The following is a 25,479-nucleotide window of genomic DNA, read 5'->3' as shown; positions in this document are numbered from 1 at the left end:
GGCACAGATTAGAGAGCCCAGAAATAAACTCACACAAAGGAGGCAAGAATACACAATAGGAAAAAGACAGTCTCCTCAGCAAGTGGTATCGGAGAGCCACATGTAAATCAATGAAGTTGGAACATACTCTCTCACCATGCAGAAACATAAACTCAAAATGGCATAGAGAATTAAATGTAAGACAGACATCATAAAGTGAACATAGGCCAAACATTCTCTGACATAAATTACAGCAATGTTTCCTTAAGTCAGGCTCCCAAGGTAATAGAAATAAAAGCAAAAATAAATAGTGGGGTCTAATCAAACCTATGTTTTTACACAGCAAAGAAAATCACTTTAAAAAAAATAGACAATCTACAGACTGGGAGAAATATTTGCAAATGATGTGACCAACAAGAGATTAATTTCCAATATATACAAACAATGCATACAACTCAGTAACAAAAAAGACAAACAATCCAATCTAAAAATGGGCAGAAGATTGAAATAAACATACAGATAGCCAATAGGCATGTGAAAAGATGCTCAATATCTTTAATTATTAGAGAAATGCAAATCAAAACTATAATGGGGTACCACCTCACACCAGTCAGAATGGCCATCATTAAAAGGTCTACAAATAACAAATGCTAGAGGGGGTGTGGAGAAAAGGGAATCCTCCTACACTGTTGAAGAGAATGTAAATTAGTACAGTCACTCTGGAAAACAGTATGGAAGTTCCTCATAACACTAAAAATAGAGTTCCCGTATGATCCAAAAATACCACTCCTTGGCATATATCTGGAGAAAACTACCATTTGAAAAGACACATTCACCCCAAAGTTCACAGCAGCACTCTACAATGGCCAAGACATAGGAGCACCCTAAATGTCCATCAACACAGAATTATGTCATTTACATACACTGACAATTTTACCTCTTCTCTTCCAATTTGGATACCTTTTTTTTTCTTGTCTGATTCCCATGGTTGGGCTTTCCAATTCTATGGTGAATAGAAGTGGTGAGAGTGGGCCTCCCTGTCTTGCTCCAGATTTTAGTGGGAAGGCTTTCAGCTTATCACTGTTGAGTATTATGTTGGCTGTGGTGAAAAACTTTTATAAGGAAAAAAGACTTTTTCAGGACAGGGTTTCAGAGGGCGAAAGTACCAGAAGGAAGTTATTAAGATCAAAGTTTACTTTACATAAGAAAAAAACTTCTATGAGTTAGCGCCTCCAAATGGAATGAGTGTATCTCTGCACTGTGATTGTTGAAAAGGAGGCAAAAGATCATCTATTTAAGAAGCTGGAGCAAGAGTAGAAGCATCAGATTAATAGGCCTCATAAGTCCTTTCCAATTCCAAACCTGAGATTGTATGACCTAGGAACGTCCTATAATTTAAAGCCAAATGTCAGGGAAACCATAATTCAAAGATGTACAACTCCTAACTCATAGTTTGATCAAGAACAATGAACTAAACCCAGAAGAAGCATATGCAGAAACAGACATGCTACACACACACACACACCCCCCTCTTCCCATAATTCCTGGGAAGGAAAAATAAGAGTAACTTACTAAAATAATGACAGAAAATCTGTTTTATCTTTCCCACCAAATTTACTTTTGTTCCCCAATCTTTGTTAACAGTATCACTGGCCACCCAATTATGTAGAATAAAAAAGCCTTAATTTATTTTGACTCTTCCACCTGTCTCCAATTTCTCATAAATTGACCCCAGAAATGCCTCTAGGCTGCCTTTTACCTTTGTATTAATATTTGTATTGCCATGCACTCAGTGAAACTCTTGGAATTGATTCCAAAGGTCCTTCCACCTATATTCTCCTCCCGCCCAGGGCAATTATTCACACGGCTAGTAGTGATCTTTCTGAAGTACAGAATATCACATCACTCTATCTGCTCAAAAATCTACTGGCTCTTTAATATCTACAAAGTAAAGTTCAAATTCTTTGGTATGGCTTTCAGTGGCCTCTCAATCTCCTTGCTTAGTTTACCCATGGTACCTTATGCATTAGTCACATTATTAACACTTGTTATTCCTGAAAGGACAGTTGTGCTCTAACCCTTTGTCACCCCATGGACTGCAGCCTGCCAGGCTCCTCTGTCCATGGAGATTCTCCAGGCAAGAATACTGGAGTGGGTTGCCATGCCCTCCCTCCAGGGGATCTTCTCAACCCAGGGATCAAACCCAGGTCTCCCACCTCACAGGCGGCCTGCCAGCCTCCTCTGTCCATGGGGATTCTCCAGGCAAGAATACTGGAGTGGGTGGCCATGCCCTCCCTCCAGGATATCTTCTCAACCCAGGGATCAAACCCAGGTCTCCTGCATTGCAGGCAGATTCTTAACCAACTGAGCCACCCAGGAAGCCCATACACTTTTCTACTTTATGTTTTTGTTTAAATATCTTCAACTGCACCCCTCATTCCCACCTGTGGAAATTTTACTCAATTTCCAAGGCTGAAGGCAAATGCTACCTATCTTATGACATTATTCTTAATGTGCCATGACACCTGCAACTTTCCCTTGGAATTAAACACTTCTCCTTGGAGCCAATAATACTTTTCATAGCTTATTTTTACACTTAACAATAATTCTTGAAATTTCAGTTTTGGTGGGGTCCAAGTTTATGGCCACCCACTGTAAATCCCTGAAGGCAGAGAGCAGGATTCATTTATTTCTATATCCAATCTTGTCATAACCCTAATACCCAGTATATTCTATATAAAAAAATGCTTAATAAATTTTTTTAATTGAAGTGGGATTTGAGGACACTTAAGACTTTGGTCTAGGGCTCAATACCAGTCTTAGAAATTGTAAATTCTATTAAAATTCTAATCAGAAGTCTAGTAATTGATAAAAGCCTCTTATTCTATTAATCCAACATCTCTGAGTCAAAAACAGTTATATACTTACATTCACTAGGAGAGAGAAATCAGTCACCAGTTGGCTAAGTTCAATTAAGTCCTTAAAAAGAGAGAGAAAGAGGAAATTACTTACTTTAATGCCTCACAGTTGCCAAAAGGAAAATCATCTCTAACATACCGCTTCTAAGGTCTCCCATGATTCTGCAGCATTTTGATCTCGAGGAATTTCAGGCAATGCATAAATCTGAGTCATACTCTGAGGATCAGCTTCATCTTCAGTACTGTGAAATGTTCCTGGATGAACATAGCCTCATGTTTAGAGTATATCTGCTTTGTTAGAAAGATGGTAGCATGAATCAATTCCATGAAACAACTACCATGCAAAATGCTTACTAATTAAGTTCAGGCTAAAAGTAAATTGATTATCTATGGGGAGGTTAGTTAACAAACATTATTTCTTTAATTATTCTACAAAATCATCTAAGAAAATTACTACAAATACTACTTACCCAATCTGAACAACTGGGGCTAGATGCTAAAGTAACATAAAGTAGAACTATTCTATTTGGCCAATGTTCTATGAAGGGACAACCTAGTCAAAATAACACTTTTCATTGCTAAATCAGTAACATTTTCTTTGGCTATTTTAGTAATAAACATCAGATTCACAAGATTTTAAAAGTAGAGAAATGATGCATTTTTAGCAATGAAAAATCAGTCATTTTTGGTAATAGTAAATTTGTCATTAAACACCTCTTACCATATGTATCCTTTTGCACATACTGTCATCCTTTTCCTCAGAGTAATTTTTCTGGCCTGTGCCTTCATTCTTCTATGTCTTTTCTGAATTTTAAAAAGTCATCAACCCTTTAAGCCTTTAGTCATTAACACTGCTATAAAGATGAATTTATACTCCAAACTCTACCTTCAAGTCTTTCTCATTACCTCCTCCTTGGTTTTACCAATGTCATTAAACTGATATTTATAAAATGCCTACTATATGCCAATCAATATGCTAAGGTAAATCAGTTCCAAGAAGTCATAGTGGATAGGAGTATCGGCCTAGTTGGAAAGACCTGGGTTAGAATCCTACTTTGCCTATTTACTTAGCTCTTTGATTTCTTTGGCTTATTTCCCTCACTTGTAAAATAAGGTGATGTTTATTTTAAATGGTGCCTGGCTTATCTATTAAGAATACTGTCACTGCTGTTACTGTTAATGGAGTTTACTATATAATGTGTGATAAAGAGGTTTACAGGCAAGTTCAGTACAGTCTGAAAAGAACTATGATATGGGTAAGTATGGTATGCTATGTGAGCACAGAAGAAAGGTATTTAATATTTAACTGAGACTTGTAGAGAAAGAGTGATCTGACAAGGTTGTGAAGCTAAAGCCTGAGGATGAACAGAAATTACAGTGCTGAACCAGGGCAAGCGTGAAGGGGGAAGGAGAGAATATTAAGTTCAGAAAGACTAACGTGCTTAAGTTTAGGAACTGAAACCAGTCAGTATAGCTGAAGCACAGACTATGACAAGAGAAAGCAATGGTTGAGGCTGGAAGTCTAAGGTGACATCATTTATGGCACTGTAAATTACATTAAAGAGTTTTGTCTTTCTCTTAAGATCAATACGGAACTTTTAAAAGGATATGGAGACTACTGGGAAATTGAGGGTGCCATAATCAGATTTCAGATTTAGAAAGGTAACCACAGCTGTAGTGTGAAGAACAGATTAAGGATTGAGTTGAAAGGCAAAAAATTAGAGAGTGAAAACCAGTTGGGAGGCTTTTCAATGTGTCTGGTGCTAAATGATGACGGTGTGCTCTAGAACAGCGGCAGTGGAAATGGAGAGATGAGATCGGAAGGTCTACTTCCCTTTGTCTTCCTTACTGAAAGCTCAAAACATCTAGTACTTTAATATTTCTGAGTATCCATTATGTTTCGGGTTGAGCATCAAAGATAAAAAAGTGAACAGTACAAAGTAGCTGTTCTCAAAGAACTTACATTCTAGAAAGTAAACATACAAACAGACAATCCTAAAACAATAAGAGACTGCACTGGTATCTAGATAAATAGATACAGATACCTACAGTGTTTATGGGAGTTTCAAGCTGGGCATGGCGTCTGATCAAGTTTGGTGTGGTGTGCAGTTTATGGAACAACTTACTAAAAGAGGTTAATTTTTTCTTATTAGGCTAAGAAGACAGGAATATAAATTCTAAATAGAGAGACCAACATGAAAAAGTTCCTCAGAAAATACCCAATATAGCTTAACATAAAATCAGCAGTCTGGTCTTGCCAAAGCATAAAGTTGAAAACGTACAGCTAGAAGTATAAGACATTATAGATGGTTAGGAGGGACTTTGCAGCCCAGTTAAAAGACTTTGGACTTTATTTAGAAGACCATGGAAATCTACTAAAGGTTATAAACAGGAAAGTAACATAGTGATGTGACCTGCTGTATTCCTAAAAATAAGTCATTATGACTCTTAAGTTCATCTTTTCTATCAATTTCTCCTTTCATCTAAGCCTATGTGGTTGTGTTAGTTGCTCAGTCATGTTCAACTCTTTGCGATCCCATGGGCTGTAGCCCACCAGGCTCCTCTGCCCATGGGATTCTCCAGGCAAGAATACTGGAGTGGGTGCCATTCCCTTCTCCAGGGGGTCTTACTGACCCAGGAAATGAACCCAGGTCTCTTGGATTGCTGATGGACTCTTTACCATCTGAGCTATCAGGGAAGCCCCTCTGAATGGTATTTTATAAAACTGCATTTCTATTTTACTTTCAAAGTTTGTGAATGTTTTACCTCTTAAGAAATAAAACCTATTTGAATTATTTAGGAAGGGCAGTCAGTTGATTAAAAGTTTAAAATCTGTAGGTCTATCAGAATTGACAGTGTTCTTTTAATTTTGAATCTTAACTGAAATGAATATGTTTCCCTACCTTAAAGGAAGAGCAAAAACAACACACACAGAGTAAAGTTTTACATTACAACATATGGCAAACATCCAACATATTAAAAGCTCTGATTTTTACAAACGTTTAGGAGAGTTATTTACTCCATGTCCTAAGTTACCACATAAAAAAACTTTTTACTTCAATCAAAGTAATTAATTACTCTAAGATCTTTCTTCTACTTAATATTCCATTTGTAATAAGAACTCCAACTTCCTTAATAGGATGATAAATAATGATACCTCTTTTCATTAATAGATCAAATGTAAAGCAAAACTTTGTAAATATCACTCAAAAGACTTTTTAAAGCCATAATTATTGTACTATTAGAGAAGCTTCCAATGCAGTATGCCAGGATGTATAACAAAATGAGGAGAGATTATCATACAAAAATTCTTGATCTAAAAATGAAGGGATGGGAAATGTTTGACATTTTAAGCAAACATAAAAGATTTCCCTCAATGAAAAAAATAATTAAATGTGTAAGTCATTTACGTTTCACTTGAAACCAAACTGCGTATGTATCTTAGTTCAAATGGAGTCTTAGAACAAAGAAATCTGTTCTCTTCCATGGAAAATCCTGCTGTAAACTTACAACTCAGAACATTGCTAATCAATTCAAGGCATGACGAACAATTAAGAAAGGAACCTCTTAATTTCTACAACTTCCGTAATTCATTTATTCTAGCTTGTATTAAAAATCACTATCTCAGTGTTCATCCATTGACTTTGAACTTTTACAAACTACTATAGACATAATGAGGCAAAACACAGAGAGATTATAGCTGCGGGAAAGACAGCCAAACAATTCTTACTCTGTCCACTGAAGTCAAAACTGCTATTCTTGTATAACAATCTCAATTTCACTCACTTGCAAACAACTGCAAGTGTAAAGTCTATGTGGAATATGGTATCACTTAGCAGTGTTATTCAGATTCTATTTTTTTAAAACATTATTGACTATAAACTCAAACATTAAGATATTTTTAGTTGATGTAAAAAATAAGCTTAGCAACATAGACATAAGACTTCTTCCTTCTATGCGTCCAAACTATTCTCACTATACACTCCCCGATCTTTCTCCACATATCAGGAAGGGCAATGATTCCAGTAAGAATTACAACACAGTATTTAAGGAACTTCCACTACATTTTACATTAGGAAAAGTTCCATTTTAAATCTAAGTTAATTCAAAAGCATTTCCTGAATTCTTTCATGTTCTAACAGCTTTATCATACTGAAATTACTTTACTGATCATCTATATAAACCTACCTATCAAGATAAAGTGACTTTGGAGTCATGGCTTAACTTAGCTCCAAAGGAGCATTTTTAAGAAAATTAAAGTCAATTCAAAAGACACCTTCTAAGTAATATATAAAAACATCTACATGATTCACAATGTGTTCAATACCAGTGTACATATACCTGTGATAAAATCTAGTATTTCATAAAATTCAACATGCTGGTCTGAAGTTCCCAGGATTTTAATGTTTGACTCTTCTCTTTTCTGAATAGTTGTTTAAAATGTAGTAAGATTCTGTTCCTACTGCACTGGTGAAGTGTGTGAGCTGGATGGGAAGTAAGAAAGACAAAGACAGAGAGAAGCACTGATTTGCTCTATATGACTTGATACACCTTGCTAAATACAAATCAAATTTGAGGCTCATCACTTCTCTTGGTGGGAAGCAATATGCTAAAAATGAAACTAGATACACAACTGAGACAGAAGGGAGTTTCTCAGATCAAGCAAGATTGGCAGAGAAGATGTGCTTTAGAAACTCTCAGAATCTGGACAAAAGATACAGCAAAATCATCACAGCTTCCCCCTAAACGTAATAGCTTCTTTCATTCTCCAGAAAACATAAAAACATTCTATTCTACTTGTTATTTCTATCTGTAAATGAAACACTATTTTTGCATTTTGATCTCAGTCATGGAAATGTGGCATTGCTCCTGAATTTCTGCTCTCATGTTTCCAACCAATTTATTTATAATTAGATTGAATTTTTAAAGGAAAAAGCATTTTAAGGCACTTAAATTTCTGCGCAAATCACTTTTCTTTTTTTTCTGTATAAGCTGTCACTACTGTTATGAGTACCAAAAGCAAAAATAGGAAAAAAGGAAAAAAAAACAAAAAACAAAAAACCCAGAGAGCACAGGATAAAAACATGTAGGGTGACAGAAAAGAGTCTATAGCTAGAAGACCACACATAGAGCAAACCCAGTTCTTTCCCCACTATTAAAGTTTTATGTAAATTAGTTACTTCCTTTTCATTATTCTCCTTTCCCACCCTCTCAATTACTTGTTAATATTTATGGATTTAACACCACCTAGTAGAAACTTCATGTTTGGTGAAATACTCAGGCACTAAGTGAGACAGTTAATTTTAACTGCTTAATGTTGGCAATGGATACAAAGTCAAAGCAAAATCTGACCAGAAGATTGTTCAGAATTTGAAACTGTACACAGTGTTTTAGATTATGAGTTTTTTTTTTTTAGGTGTTTTAGATTATGAGATTCAGGTATCTGATCTCATAAATGGAATGACTGTTTCAATCAAATCTGCACTAGATGCAGAGATTTGATTTCATAGTTTCTCTCAGTGGCAAGTGATTAGTTCTTTAACTAATCTGGTGCTCCATGAAGTGAGAAGTTTGAGAATCAACAGAGTTGGAAAACAAATTTCACCTGCTATTTCTTCTCCCTCACCCTCTAGCTCTGCCCCAATCTTCTTCACTTTCTCCATATACATGCTTCCTCAAATTTTCCCATCACTTTTTTTTTTAAATACCAGTCAGCTACCTACAGAGAAAGTTAATTGCCAGCAAACTGGGTAAGCTGCCTTTTTCTAATAATCACCCAATTCCTCTGATGACACGTAGAACCAAATTTGTTGAGCCCAAGCAATTCTACTAGTAAAAACATAAACAATGCAATAATAAAATGCAAATTCAGGCTAAAATACTTAAATAGAACTCAAAATTTTTGTTTGTGAGGGAATTGCTGGTGATGGGCAATTCAAAACTAAATAGCAGAAGAGACTGATACCAGTGATTCTTTCCAGAAAATCCACCATCTTCACTTTTATTACTACCATCACAACTGTCACAGGGTCTGGTAAATAAGACGACTCCTTAATCTCATGGAACTTATAAGGCCCAGTTTCTCTATACATAAACAGAAAGCATAGCTTTCTACTTCATAGTTAGAACAGCATTTAGCCACATCATTATGGAGGTGATAATTCTATATGAACACAATGATATAAACAGTAAAAAGAATTCTTCCTAAATACTCTTCAACCAAGGTTGAGTGCTAAGATTTCTTTCTACCCAAAACAATACTTTGAGTAGTGTTGTTAGACAGTGATTATCTACACAGTGAAGTGACTAGAGCACATCTGAAATTACAAAATTGTCTCTAAAAAGATTTTTATTCATTCATACTTATAACACATTTATTAACGGTCCACTGTGTGCCAAGTTCTATGTACTATATGCTTAGGTACTGAGGAGACAATGAAAGTAAGATTATCCAGAAACTGAATAATGGCCTAAATGTTTCTTCTATTAAAAAAAAAAAAAAGAGTCCTGTAAAATTGGATGCATTAGGGCTTCCCTGGTGGCTCAGAGGTTAAAGTGTCTGCCTGCAATGCGGGAGACCTGGGTTCAGTCCCTGGCTCGGGAAGATCCCCTGGAGAAGGAAATGGCAACCCACTCCAGTATTCTTGCCTGGAGAATCCCATGGACAAAGGAGCCTGGTAGAGACCTGTAAAATTGGATTCATTAGCACTGAAAATATAGCATTAAAACAATCAGGTTTTGGAGCCAGAGAGTGATACAGGAGCCTCCTACTTTCTACATAAATAAAAAGAGGAAAAGCGGTCAGAGGTAACACCTCTCAGATTGTATTCTAATTTGTATTTTATTGTTGTCCTCAGACACTTTGCGATACCATGGACTGCAGCTTGCCAGGCTCCACTGCCCACAAGATTCACCTGGCAAGAATACTGGCATGTGTGCATGTTAAGTTGCTTCAGTCATGTCCAACTCTTTGCGACTCTATAGACTATAGACCACCAGGCTCCTCTGTCCATGGTATTCTCCAGGCAAGAATACTAGATTGGGTTGCCATGTCCTCCTGCAGAGGATCTTCCCAACCCAGGATCTGAACCCATGTCTCTTACATCTCCTGCACTGGCAGATAAATTCTTTACCACTAGGGCCACCTGGGAAACTCAACATTAGAAAAACTAATATCATGGCAACCAGTCTCATCACTTCCTGGCAAATAAAAGGGGGAAAAAGTGGAAGCAGTGACAGATTTTATTTTCTTGGGCTCAAAAATCACTGCAAATGGTGACCGCTGCCATGAAATTACGATGCTTGCTCCTTAGAAGAAAGGCTATGACAAATGGGGCTTCCCTGATGGCTCAGATGGTAAAGATTCTGCCTGCTATGTGGGAGACCTGGGTTCGACCCCTGGGTTGGGAACATCCCCTGGAGAAAGGAGCAGCAACCCACTCTAGTATTCTTGCCTAGAGAATTCCATGGACAGAGGAGCCTGGCAGACCATAGCCCATGGGGTCACAGAGTCAGACACAACTAAGTGACTAACGTGTATGTGTGTGTGTGTGTGTGTGTGTGTGTGTGTGTGTGTGGTCACAGAGTCAGACACAACTAAGTGACTAACGTGTGTGTGTGTGTGTCAAACCTAGACAGCATATTAAAAAGCAGTGATATCACTTTTTCCAGTAGTTATATACAGATGTGAGAGTTGGACCATAAAGAAGTCTGAGCACCAAAGAATTGATGCTTTCAAACTGTGGTGCTGGAGAAGACTCTTGAGAGACTCTTGGACTGCAAGGATATCAAACCAGTCAGTCTTAAGGGACATCAACCCTGAATATCATTGGAAGAACTGATGCTGAAGTTGAAGATCCAATACTTTGGGCACCTGATGCAAAGAGCCAACTCAATGGAAAAGACCCCACTCACTGGAAAAAACCCTGATGCTGGGAAAGATAGAAGATAAAAGGAGAAGGGGGTGGCAGAGGATGAGATGGTTAGAAAGCATCACTGACTCAATGGACATCAATTTGAACAAATTCCAGGAGATAGTGGAAGACAGAGGAGCCTGGGCTGCTGCATTCCATGGGGTTACAAAGAGTTGGAGACTACTTAGCAACTGAACAACAACAATTTATTTATACCCCATCTTTTCCATAAAGTTTTAAGGTGGCTTAGAACATGTATAAAATATAATAGGATGCATAAATTAAAAAGAGAAATTCAAAAGAAAAACAAGGGCAGTAATTACAAAATCAAGCCAGGAAAATTCAAAACTTAGGCTTTTAGAAGTTAAAAAAATTATATTTAAGTATTCTAGTAAGCTTCCCCGGTAGTGCAGCTGATAAAGAATCCACCTGCAATGCAGGAGACCCCATTTCAATTCCTGGGTCAGGAAGATCCACTGGAGAAGGACAGGCTACCCACTCCAGTATTCTTGGGTTTCCCTGATGGCTCAGTCAGTGAAGAATCTGCCTGCAATGTGGGAGGCCTGGGTTTGATCCCTGGGTCAGGAAGATCCCTTGGAGAAGGGAACAGCTACACACTCCAGTATTCTGGCCTGGAGAATTCCACAGACAGAGGAGCCTGCCAGGCTCCATGGGGTCACCAAGAGTCAGACACGACAGTGACTTTCACTTTCTTTCACATTCTAGTAAACAACTCAAGCAGGAAACTTTGTTAGTTATGCCATTCAGTATCTATAAGAATAAAAAAGATTAACTGCTTTGAAGCAGTACTAATTAAACCAATAATTTTTTTCAGGTTTCTTTATACATACATTGTTTAATGTAATCAACAATTATCAATTACATCCTTAGAGGAGCTATAATGACAGGTTTTACTGGCCTCTTCCTTAGAGTATCACTTCATAAAAATTAATGGTGTGACCCCCCAATGCAGATTTTTATGGGAGATAGATCTGACATACCCTCTGAAAACTAGAATGCCTCAGAAAGAAGCATGCCTGGCTAGGCTGCCTCTGTACCTGGAGATGAGGGAGAAGTACTCTGCAGACCAGAGTACTAATTTTCTCCTTAGGAAAAATTTTAAAACTTATTTTTAATATATGAACAAGTAGGTACTTGAAGCCTTTATGTTTCACACTATATAGCATAGCCTCTATTTTTTTTAATCCTATAAAATGATTTGGAGAAGAGAACGGCAACCCACTCCAGTATTCTTGACTGGAGAATTCCATGGGCAGAGGAGCCTGATGGGCTACAGTCTACAGAGTCACAAAGAGTCAGACACGACTGAGCAACTAATACACATGAAATGTTTAGGATACACATTTCCAGTCACACTCAGGGACCAAGAATTCAACATACTGAACTAGGAGGTATCCCTGGAGATTTATATATAATTTGCAAATCTACAATATCAGTACAAGGAAGTGAACTTAATTAACTGCATTACAATACTATGATCAAGAATACGACAGTACATTACCGCCAACAGTCATGGATCTGGTCAAAGAAGGCTGTAAACAAGTTTCTTCATCATTAAATTGTTTCTTAAGTTCTTCTACAGATTCCAGATGGAGTTGGAGAAATTCTGCTGTTGCCGCTGATGCTTCTTCTTTAACAGGATCTATCATTCTCTTCAGAAGCCCTAGGTCATCCTTTCGCACTTTCAAGCAAAGCTTCTCCATTTCTCGGATATTGGAGCGGAGTTGCTGTAAAAGAAAAAAAAAAATCATTAAAGCTACCATCTCAATATAAAATATCTTTACATTCAGAGCCAAGCTGTAACAATGGCTTTGAATGGACATGATTACAAGTATCCTCTAGAGCAGACAGTATTAGTTAGTACTTTCTATTTTTTATATCTCTGGCCAAATCCAGCTTCTTTAGAACTCATATCCTCATATTCTGAATTTAGCATTTTTCCTTCATTAAATGTGATTATTACAAAGGTAACAAATATTCTTCATAAAAAATGAAACACTGCAGAAACACATCAAGAAAAACAATGATTTCCTCACTTCATCAAGCCTACCACTTCTTTTAACCCTATTACATAGGGTTGCATACTTCTCTCTGCTCATACAAATATTAGCATATATAGACCTTCTTTTCACAAAAAATGAATTGCAGATTATGCAGAATAATCTATAACTGACAAACTTTCACACTGCACCTTAACAATATCATAATGGGTATCCTTCCTGGTCAATGACTGTACCATATTTCATAGTACTGATATAATATAATTTACTCAGTCACTCTCCCAGTGATCAACAGTCTTTCATGTTGTTTCCAGTTTTTAGCTATTACAAACTATGAAACAAATGTCCTAGACTACAAATCCTGATTGCAGGAGACATGAGTTGGATCCCTGAGTCGGGAAGATCCCCTCAAGAAGGGAATGGATACCCACTCCAGTATCCTTTCTGGGATAATCCCAAGGACAGAGGGGCCTGGCAGGCACAGTCCATGGGGTCGCAAAGAGTCAGACATGACTGAGGATGCATGCACATAAATCCTAATAAATAGTAACAGTATATATTAGTATTCTAGTATATAGTATTATACTATATTTTGTAGGAATTCAAAGGATAACATGCATTTTTATTTCAAAAGCTATTACCAGTTTTCCCCTGAAAGGCTTAATAATTCACACTACCACTAATGTCTGAGTTTCCATTTCCCCATATACTGCCAGTACTATGTGTTGTCTCTCTCTTTTATTTAAATTTCTGAGTGAAGTTGCTGGATTTTTATGAAATGCTTTTCTCTCGCTTTTAAAAATCGCCTACTGGCATAATCATAAATTTTTCTCTAATGTGTTGATATAATGAATTTTGGGCAAATTTCATGGTATAGAGCCATTTGAATATTTCTGAGATAGACCCTCCCTGGTCAATACATGCAATTTTTTAATACACTGTGGGGTTCAATTTGCTAATACTTTATTTGGAATTTTAGTACGTGTTGAGTATGTGAATGTGTATATGTGTGCACAGATGCATACATGACCAGTGTGTGTGTCTATACTAACTTCACTAGGTTTAAACTTACTCTAACAGGTAAGTGCTACCTTCACTAGGTTTAAACTCACTCTAACAGGCTGTACTACCTTCATAAAATAAACCAGGGAGCTTTTAATCTTTTTCAATGGTCTATACTTGGAAAACATAAAATCCAATTTTTCTTTTACAATTAAACAGAACTTGTAAGAACAATCTATTTGTGCATGTGTGCTCAGTAGCTCAATTGTGCCTGACTCTTTGCAACTCCATGGACTATAGCCTGCCAGGCTCCTCTGTCCACGGAATTTCCCAGGCAAGAATATTGGAATGATCTATATATGATGCCTATTTTAAAACTGCAGATCTCTGTTCATATATTTTAAATTATTTTCCCCTAATGTACTTTCACAGACACAAATGCAAATCCTGCACAGTAAACAGAACAAAAAGTACTGATTCCTTTAATGTTTCAAGTGCCTACTTTCAGTGGGGTGATATAGTCCATATAATTACATTTCACATTATTACACACAGAAATCAAAACAAAATTTGTTCAGGATTTAATTATCTACCAGCAAAGCTGAGGTTAAAACCCAGGTATTCTTATAAGTCAGCAACCTTTCCATTAAACTATAAACATAATTCCTAGCTATATGGCACCTTAATACAATCTAAAGTACCTATTGCACTATATTAAAGCCAATTCTGAAAAAAAAAAAAGTTTAGCTACACTAAAGCATCTTGTAAGATTTTCTGGGTGAATCAAAAAGTTGTACCTCTATCCTATCATGACTTTATATTTCTTTTATATCCACTCTTACCATTCCAATGTGAACTGGAAAAACTAAAGATATACGATATTAAGCATTTTATATGTAAAAATCATAGAAGCCTAAGGGGCTTATAAGATTATCCATTCAACCTCACAATTTTACAGAGTCCAGTTGAACACAGTGGCAGAATTAGGATTAGGTCCAGTTCTCAAGCCTTGGAACAATATTGTTCACTACATGGCTCTTGGCTGTGTGATTCTTTTCTACACTAGTTACAAAGCTTGGTTAAACGCTACATGGTTCACAGAAGTACGTTAGGTAATATTAGTTTGGAGAAGCTTTAAGAAGTTTCTGCAGCTAATGAGCATTTGCCTGTGACATATTCTCTTGGCTGTGTGATTTTTTTCTACACTAGTTACAAAGCTTGGTTAAACGCTACATGGTTCACAGAAGTACGTTAGGTAATATTAGTTTGGAGAAGCTTTAAGAAGTTTCTGCAGCTAATGAGCATTTGCCTGTGACATATTCTCCCTCTTCTATAGAATTTGTTCAATGTTATATCCCCAGGCAAAAATACAGTGTCAGACTTTAAGAATTCTGTTACTATGGGTGAAGGGAAAATGTTAAGGGGAACGGATATCTTTAAAAATCCAGTATGACTGGGTAAAGTGTGCTGTAAGTTCATAATTTTAAGACAGTCGTTTTAAAAAAAAAAAAAAGGAAAGAAAAGAAAGGCATGTGAATAAGGATGAACACAAAAGAGTGATGTGAAAGGAGAAGAAGATGTATGTAAGAGCCCAGAATGAGCGGAGGCTGGTGAAAAATGTTAAGAACGATAAAAAAGACTTAAAAAACATGTAGAGCAAGAGGAACAAGAAAGAAGGTTTAGGCCTACTGCTTGGGGCAGATGGTATAATGTTAGCAGATGATACAGAGAAAGCAGAACTACTTAACTCCTATTTTGCTTCTGATTCTCCATTAAGAAGAATATTCAAAACTGAAAGGGGCATAAGAAACATGCTCAAAGGAAACCTGAAACATCTCACTGTAAGGATCTACACAGGCTTCATGACAGAGGTGAGATTTGAGCCATTCTTGATGACTAATATTAAAAAAGAAAATAAATCAGAAAAAGATAAAGGTGGAGTGGAAATACTGTATTTCATCAATTTTAGGGCACATCTTTCCAACATCTCTGAAACTGGAATATATCTTAAAAAGAGATGGTTTTTTTTTTTTAAAAAAAAAAAAAAAAGCATATTTAACTGGCAGCACTTTATGCCTCTTAGAGGAAAATACTGGTCTATCTTACAAGCAATGGTGCCTCAGATTTAATTTCCTCCCTGAGGTTCTATAGTACCTATTCCAATCAGAGTAGAAGCATAGATACCAAATGTATTTTTAAAAAAGGGGGGAGGCAGGCAGGAATCCTAAATCCTGACTAATCAGCTCACAAATATTTCAAGTCAAAATTTAAGTTTAAATTCCTCTAAACTCATAATAACCTAAAAAGAATTTATCTCCTAATTGCATTCATTTTAGTGTCTACTCTTCTTTCTCTCCCTTAAGATACCTGGCCTTGCTTCTGTCTAATCTTTTCTTTTTTTCCTAGCTTTTATCTACTATCCTCATTTCTCCCTATATCTTCCTCATTCCCTCTCTTTTCTACTACTTTTCCCTTGTAATTTTTCCTTAAAAAATTAAAAAGTAGCTCAAGTATCCTGTATTTCTCCTAGTAGTAATAAAATCATGAAAGCCATATTTTACTTCTACCAGTTCCATGCCTGACTTTCTTTGTATTTATGCTACCTATGGAACTGGGACAGACTCTCTGTAGAGCAGTTTCTTTCCAAATGTGGTCTGACATCTACTGAATCAGAATCTTTAAAGTGAGTCCCAGAAATCCGTGTTCTCAACAAGCTCTGCATCATCACTGCTGACCAAGTTTCTATAAAAGCCAAGTTAATGTTCTTCATCGAATTATTAGAGTAGTAACAATTTCAACTTTTCACTTAGTTTCAAAATTTGATCACAAAATCTTTCTTATTCTTAATGATTTCTTATTCCAAAGAATAAAACCATTAAACCTATTCTTTTGGTTTGGCCAACCTCAACACCTGCAGTTTCAAAACATAACAACAGATAGACTTCTGTCTCTGCAGAGTTTGTCGAACAGAGTACTGAAGAGGAAAGAGCTGTACAGAAAAAGAATGCTGGAGATATGAAGAAGGGTAACCCTAAAGCATTTGGCAAAGAACTGATTAGAACATGTATGTGGGAAAACCATCCAAGGCTGGAGAAAAATACCATCTAAAAAGATTAGAGGGAACAGTGCTCAGCACTCATTCAAAGCTGGAAAGTGTCCCACCAGATAAACTGGAAAAACTCTTTAATTCATGGGGCATTGGGTAGAATACTCAAAAAGGTTTTTACTTCAGTCATGGGAAAATAAGTAGCCCTAGACCAAGCATTGTTCCAATCAAGCTTATAATAGATCATAAAGTAAGGATCATTTTGATCCAAAAGGATCAAACTCTTTCCAAGTAACCTAACTATGTGCTATAACAAAGCTCAGAAGAGTTACAGGAATATAAAATTATCTAGCATCCAGTCATACAAAGGTAACCCAAGCAAAGACTACTATATATACAAAGAGGAAGAAAAATATGGCCAATAAAGAAGATAATAATCAGGTGAAATTGATCCAGAAATTACAATTAGCAGAGAAGCATATAAAAAGTATTATAATTGTATGCATATGTTTAAAAAGTAGAGAAATGGAAGATATTAAACCCAAATCAAAATTCTAGAGTAAAAAATTGTAAGAAGAGATGCAAAATACACTGAATGGATTAACAGTAGATTAGACATGGCTGCTGATAATGCTAGTGAATATGAAGGCATAGAAATAGAAAATATATAAAATGAAACACACAGAGAAAAGAGGATGCAAAAAATTTAAAAGAGCATCAGTGAGCTGTGAGCTAACTTCAAGTAGCATAGTATATATATAATTAGAGTCCCTGAAGGAGATCAGAGATAGGAAGGGATAGAAAACAATTTTAAGATATAATGGCCAAAAAAATTTCCAAATTTGATGCAAACAATAAATGAGGAGATGCAAGAAGCTCAACAAATTTGAAGCACAAGAAAAATGAAGAAAACTCTACCAAGGCTCATTATAATCAAAGTGCTCAAAACCGCTGATAAAATGAATGCTGTAAAAGTACCGAGAGAAAAGACACATATTACATATAGAGGAATAAAGATAAAAATAAAGCAGATTTCTCATTGGAAACAATGCAACTGAAAAGACAGTTGAACAACATCTTTGAAGTACTGAAGGAAAAACACAATGCAGAATTCTATATACAGCAAAATTCCTTTTGAAAACAAAGGCCAGATGAAGACTCTTCAGATACATACACAAAGGAATTTAACAACAGCAAAACTGCACTCTAAAAAATGTTTAAGGAAGCCTATCAGGCAAAAGGAAAATTATACCATATAAAAATATGGGTTCAATTTTGGCCACAGCAATCAGAGCAGAAAAAGAAATAAAAGGAATCCAGATTGGAAAAGAAGAAGTAAAACTCTCACTGTTTGCAGATGACATGATATTCTACGTAGAAAACCCTAAAGACTCCACCAGAGAATTACTAGAGCTAATCAATGAATACAGTAAAGTTGCAGGATATAAAATCAACACACAGAAATCCCTTGCATTCCTATACACTAATAATGAGAAAATAGAAAGAGAAATTAAGGAAACAATTCCATTCATCATTGCAATGAAATGAGTAAAATACTTAGCAATATATCTACCTAAAGAAACAAAAGACCTATATATAGAAAACTATAAAACACTGGTGAAAGAAATCAAAGAAGACACTAATAGCTGGAGAAATATACCATGTTCATGGATCAGAAGAATCAATATAGTGAAAATGAGTATACTACCCAAAGCAATCTGTAGATTCAATGCAATCCCTATCAAGCTACCAATGGTATTTCTCACAGAGCTGGAACAAATAATTTCACAATCTGTATGGAAATACAAGAAAAACCTCAAATAGCCAAAGCAATCTTGAGAAAGAAGAATGGAACTGGAGGAATCAACCTGCCTGACTTCAGGCTCTACTACAAAGCCACAGTCATCAAGACAGTATGGTACTGGCACAAAGAAAGAAATATAGATCAATGGAACAAAATAGAAAGCCCAGAGATAAATCCACACACCTATGGACACCTTATCTTTGACAACAGAGGCAAGAATATACAATGGAGAAAAGACAAACTCTTTAACAAGTAGTGCTGGGAAAACTGGTCAACCACTTGTAAAAGAATGAAACTAGAACACTTTCTAACACCATACACAAAAGTAAACTCAAAATGGATTAAAGATCTAAATGTAAAACACAAAACTCCTAGAGGAGAACATAGGCAAAACACTCTCTGACATAAATCACAGCAGGATCCTCTATGACCCACCTCCCAGAATTATGGAAACAAAAGCAAAAATAAACAAATGGGACCAAATTAAAATTAAAAGCTTCTGCACAACAAAGGAAAATATAAGCAAGGTGAAAAGACAGCCTTCAGAATGGGAGAAAATAATAGCAAATGAAGCAACTGACAAAGAATTAATCTCAAAAATATACAAGCAACTCCTGCAGCTCAATTCCAGAAAAATAAATGACCCAATCAAAAAATGGGCCAAAGACCTAAACAGACATTTCTCCAAAGAAGATATACAGAGGCTAAAAAACACATGAAAAGATGCTCAACATCACTCATTATCAGAGAAATGCAAATCAAAACCACAATGAGGTACCACTTCACTCCAGTCAGAATGGCTGCTATCCAAAAGTCTACAACCAATAAATGCTGGAGAGGGTGTGGAGAAAAGGGAACCCTCCTACACTGTTGGTGGGAATGCAAACTAGTACAGCCACTATGGAGAACAGGGTGGAGATTCCTTAAAAAACTGGAAATAGAACTGCTTTATGACCCAGCAATCCCACTGCTGGGCATATACACCAAGGAAACCAGAATTGAAAGAGACACATGTACCCCAATGTTCATTGCAGCACTGTATGTAATAGTCAGGACATGGAAGCAACCTAGATGTCCATCAGCAGATGAATGGACAAGAAAGCTGTGGTACATATATGCAATGGAGTATTACTCAGCCATGAAAAAGAATACATTTGGATCAGTTCTAATGAGGTGGATGAAACTGGAGTCTATTATACAGAGTGAAGTAAGCCAGAAAGAAAAAACACCAATACAGTATACTAACGCATATATATGGAATTTAGAAAAATGGTAACGATAACCCTGTATGAGAGACAGCAAAGGAGACACAGATGTATAGAACACTCTTTTGGACTCTGTGGGAGAGAACGAGGGTGGGATGATTTGGGAGAATGGTACTGAAACATGTATAATATCATATGTGAAACGAATCGCCAGTCCAGGCTTGATGCATGATACAGGATGCTCGGGGCTGGTGCACTGGGATGACCCAGAGGGATGGTATGCGGAGGGAGGTGGGAGGGGGGTTCAGGATGGGGAACACGTGTACACCTGTGGCGGATTCATGTTGATATATGGCAAAACCAATACAATATTTTAAAGTAATTAGCCTCCAACTAAATAAATTTATATAAAAAAATAAAAAATTAAATAAAAATATGGGTTTACATAAAAGCATTAAGCACACAAAAAATGTAAATAACAGAAGTAAATAAATAAGATTCCCCACTCCCACTTAATATCTAAATCACTTGAAAAAGATAACTGTTTAAACATTATGAAATAAATAACACATGTATCAGTATAAGTAAAATATATGACAACAGCAGCATAAAGACTGGGAGGGGAGGCCATTATTTAAAAATCTACAAACATTAAATGCTATAGAGGATGTGGAGAAAAGAGAACTTGCCTACACTGTTAGTGGGAATGTAAATTGGTGCAGCCACTATGGAGAACAGTATGGAGATTCAGTTTATGTTTTGTATTGAATTCAGTTCAGTTCAGTTCAGTCACTCAGTTGTGTCTGACTCCTTGAGTCAGTTCAGTTCAGTCACTCAGTTGTGTCTGACACCAGGCCTCCTTGTCCATCACCAACTCCCGGAGTTCACCCAAACCCATGTCCATCGAGTCAGTGATGCCATCCAGCCATCTCATCCTCTGTCATCCCCATCTCCTCCTGCCCTCAATCTTTCCCAGCATCAGGGTCTTTTCCAATGAGTCAGTTCTTGGCATCAGGTAGCCAAAGTATTGGAGTTTGAGCTTCAACATCAGTCCTTCCAATAAACACCCAGGACTGATCTCCTTTAGGATGGACTGGTTGGATCTCCTTGCAGCCCAAGAGACTCTCAAGAGTCTTCTCCCACACCACAGTTCAAAAGCATCAATTCTTCGGCACCCAGCTTTCTTTATAGCCCAACTCTCACATCCATACATGACCACTGGAAAAACCATAGCCTTGACTAGACGTATTGAATTAACTACGTATATTTCATTCCATTCATCTTCTTTCTTGTCTTGCTAGCTATAACTTTGTTACTTTAGGGTTTATAGTATACTAAGTATAGTTTATCTTCAAGTAAGATTCTACTACTTAAGAAATTTACAATGTAAACATCATTAGTCAAATGAAATTAAAATGACAATAAGATTCCACTACAGACCTATAAAAAGTGGCTAAAATTAAAAGGTTAACCATAACAAGTGTTGGCAAGCATATGAAGGAACTGGCAGGAGTTTAAAATGCTACAATTATTTTGGAAAACAGCTTGGCAGTTCTTAAAAAGGTAAAGAATATGACCCAGTCATTCTATTCATAAGTTTTATCCAAGAGAAACGAAATTCTTTGTACATACAAAGTCTTATATTCAAACATTCATAGTAGACTTATTTGTAGTAGACAAAAACTAGAAATACCCAAATGTCCATCAACAGATGAATAGATAAACAGACTGTGGTAGATCCATAAAATATAGTAACTACTCAATAATAAAAAGTGGTGAAGTTTATTCGTGTCAAGCTGTCATAGGGTCAGCAGCATTGGGACCAGGAGGCCAGATAACCATGTCAGCTGCGGCTGTGATGCAGCCAATGTGGCCCCCTTGTCAGGGCCCAAGGAAATAAGTTTGGAGAAACCAAAGAAGATGACTAAAGAGGACTGCAGAAAGAAAAAGGATCTAGAAGAACAGTGAAAACTGGGCAATGCCCCTGCAGAAGTTGATGAAGAAGGAAAAGACATCAATCCTCATATTCCTCAGTATATTTCTTCAGTGCCATGGTATGTTGATCCATCAAAAATGCCTACTTTAAAGCACCAGAGACCACAGCCAGAGAAACAAAAGCAGTATAGGCCCATCTGGAGAATGGTATAAGAGGGGTGTGAAAGAGAATTCCATAACTACTAAATATCAAAAAGGAGCATGTGAAAACTGTAGAGCCATGACACACAAAACGAAAGACTGTTTTGAGAGACCTAGGTAAGCTGGAGCAAAATTTACAGAGACTAATATAGCTCCAGATGAACATGTCCAGCCTCAGCTGATGTTTGACTACGATGGGAAGAGGGATCGGTGGAATGGCTACAATCCAGATATATGAAAATTGTAGAAGAGTTTATTTTGGGGAGGCTCCAAAATCACTGCAGATGGTGACTGCAGCCATGAAATTAAAAGACACTTACTCCTTGGAAAGAAAGTTATGACCAACCTAGATAGCATATTGAAAAGCAGAGATATTACTTTGCCAACAAAGGTCCGTCTATTCGAGGCTATGGTTTTTCCAGTGGTCATGTATGGATGTGAGAGTTGGACTGTGAAGAAACCTGAGTGCCGAAGAATTGATGCTTTTGAACTGTGGTGTGGGAGAAGACTCTTGAGAGTCCCTTGGACTGCAAGGAGATCCAATCAGTCCATTCTAAAGGAGATCAGTCCTGGGTATTCATTGGAAGGACTGATGCTGAAGCTGAAACTCCAATACTTTGGCCACATCATGCGAAGAGTTGACTCATTGGAAAAGACTCTGATGCTGGGAGGGTTTGGGGGCAGGAGGAGAAGGGGACGACAGAGGATGAGAGGGCTGGATGGCATCACCGACTCAATGGACATGGGTTTGGGTAGACTCTGGGAGTTGGTGATAGACAAGGAGGCCTGGCATGCTGTGGTTCGTGGGGTTGCAAAGAGTTGGACACAACTGAGCGACTGAACTGAACTGAACTGATGCCAAAGTTGACCTAGCAAAGCAAACACTGAAAGCCCAAAAACTTCAAGAAGAATTAGCCTCAGGAAAATTAGTGGAACAGGCTAATTCTCTAAAACATCCATGGGGAGAAGAAGAAATGAATTCTCAGATGGAAAAAGATCATAACAGTGAAGATGAGGATGAAGATAAATATGCAGATGATATTGACATGCCTGGACAGAATTTTGACTCTAAGAGATGAATTACTGTCATAATCTCAGGATTCGAGAATATATTGTAAAATATTTGTAGAATTTAGATGCAAATTCTGCTTACTATGATCCCAAAACTGGAGCAATGAAAGAGAATCCCTATGTAAATGCAGGAAAGAATCCAGATGAAGTCAGCTATGCAGGGGATAACTTCATTAGATACACAGGTGACACCATTTCAATGGCTCATACTCAACTGTTTGCTTGGGAAGCCTATGACAAGGGGTGTGAAGTGCATCTACAGGCAGATCCTACAAAACTAGAGCTACTGTATGAGTCCTTCAAAGTCAAGAAAGAAGACTTCAAAGAACAGCAGAAAGAAAGCATCCTGGAAAAGTACGGCAGGCAAGAACGCTTGGATGCTCCTCCAGCCAAATTGCTTTTAGCTCAGACTGAAAACTATGTGGAATACTCAAGATATTGGACAGTCATCAAAGGCCAGGAGTGGCTGTCATCTGCTCCAAGTACGAGGAAGATCTGAAGATCAACAATCATACACATATCTGGGGATCTTACTGGAAAGAAGGCCGATGGTGATACAAATGCTGTCATTCTTTTTTCAAGTATTCTATTGTACTGTAGAAGCTGGGAATGAGACTGCTAATTCAGAGGAATGTATTATAAATGATGCAACTGGAGAAGAATCTGTGAAAAAACCCTCAAACCCTCATGGAGATGCATCAGGAAAAACTAAAGGAGGAGAAAAAGAAGAAAAAAAAAAGGCACTGAATGCAGAAGAGGCCCATCTTCTTCACATCAAGGAGATCATGCAGATCGATGAGAGGAAGCGACCTTACAACAGCATATATGAAACTCAGGAACCACTGAAGAGGAAATGGAGGCCTACAGAATGAAACGTCAGAGGCCAGATGACCCCATGGCCTCCTTCCTTGGACAGTAGTAACTCGTCACTGACGGTGACCCAAGATAGACTCTGCTGATACATTCTTTTAGATTCTTGCTGTTGATTATCAATGGAAAAATCCATATCTATTCTCATTAAAGTCAGAAAGCAAGGAGACTGCCTGACTTTAATAAAGCATCCAGAAGTCTCATAGTAAATTCTTTCCTTTACACAGTGAAGAACAAAGAAGAAGAAATAAAGTGGTACATTAAGTGCAGATTAAGATTTTATTTGAGATTTTATATTAGTGATGTGGGTAACAGTCTTAGTTCTCCACCTATCACAAATATCTTCTCAACATTTATTTGTTTCAAACTTTATTTCCTCAGTTTTTATGGCCCTTTATGTAGTGTTAGGACTCATTGTGAAGGCAATTAGTTACTCTTTCTTGAAACAAGGACTTCATTTTTTTTAAATTAGTAGTAACTATAACTGTAGTTATTTGATAATCATTTCTTTTTGCCTTCTCAGATTTTTCTGATCTGAAGCTGATAACCTATCTTGAGCGTTGGGTTACTGGAAGGAAATCTGTAGAACATGTGAATAACTTTATCCCTCATGTCAATCTGTGTAGTAATAATTCTGTTTTCCACTTGGTTATAAAATTTTGATTTTCAAAACATTTCCTTGTATCTTATACTCAGAACTAAATGTGTTAGCCTTTGAATGGGGAAAAAAAGTTTTTCACCCTTGAGTCAGTGTTGACTGATCAGTCCTAGTTCTTTTACAATTCTGGATGGAGGTATTCAGACACCGAAATCCTCTCCTTTATCACAGAGGATATGCTTTGTGATACTAATTGCTATTTTAATTGTGACTGCCTTTATATAACAATCATGAATATTAGAGTTTTTAAAGATTGTAGAGTATCTGTTGTACCTAATCTTTATAGCCAGCAGGTGTCTTTTGGTAAAATTCGCAAGAAGTGAAACCTGAAGTTGAAGGTTTCTTCAAAATATTACAAGTATAGCCTGTAGGGTTATTAGTAACTGAGAATGACATGATTTTTAGCTTCTTCTAATAACATTGTGAAGATAATACTGACAGCATGGAATCAGTGAAAACAGCCTGTTTAAAACCCCTGACACAAGTACATTGACTTTGAACAGTTCACTGGCTTTTCCAAACTACCAAAACCCACTAGAATATTGCATTAAGTTAACATCTCAGAAATACTGCTGATGGGAAAGAAACTAAATCAAACTGTCAAGTACTGAGGATATACATTGAATCTAAATTCAGACCAGTATGAAATTAAAACAGTGATGCAAACAGATCTAATTCTTACCTACTTTAAGAATGTCAAATTTTATGTTTTCATATTCCTACCTTAACATAGGCTGGTTCAACATAAAATCTGATATTAGTGTCTATTTTGTATTTTATTTATCTTTTGTTAATAAAGATATATAATTGAAAATAAAAACAAAAGTGGTGAAGTACTGATACACAATACAACATG

General features: G+C 36.8%; 1 protein-coding gene and 1 pseudogene across 1 annotated transcript in view; one reads left to right on the top strand and one right to left on the bottom strand.

Annotated features, from left to right (window-relative positions):
- The window catches only part of STX17 (syntaxin 17), a 54,766-nt gene that overhangs the window by 8,497 nt on the left and 20,790 nt on the right, over nt 1-25,479 (bottom strand). The window contains exons 3-5 of the mRNA XM_068974464.1: nt 12,333-12,558; nt 3,037-3,152; nt 2,908-2,958 (exon numbers count right to left, since the gene is read on the bottom strand). Of these exons, the coding sequence (XP_068830565.1) occupies nt 2,908-2,958; nt 3,037-3,152; nt 12,333-12,558 (393 nt within the window). The remainder of the gene's footprint in view (nt 1-2,907; nt 2,959-3,036; nt 3,153-12,332; nt 12,559-25,479) is intronic.
- On the top strand, nt 14,924-24,014 carry LOC138081209 (pre-mRNA-splicing factor SLU7-like; annotated as a pseudogene).

The sequence above is a fragment of the Capricornis sumatraensis genome, chromosome 6 (genome assembly GCF_032405125.1).
Source record: "Capricornis sumatraensis isolate serow.1 chromosome 6, serow.2, whole genome shotgun sequence".
Taxonomy (NCBI): domain Eukaryota; kingdom Metazoa; phylum Chordata; class Mammalia; order Artiodactyla; family Bovidae; genus Capricornis; species Capricornis sumatraensis.
Note: the sequence above shows the minus strand (reverse complement) of the source record. Positions and strands in the feature narration are given on the sequence as shown.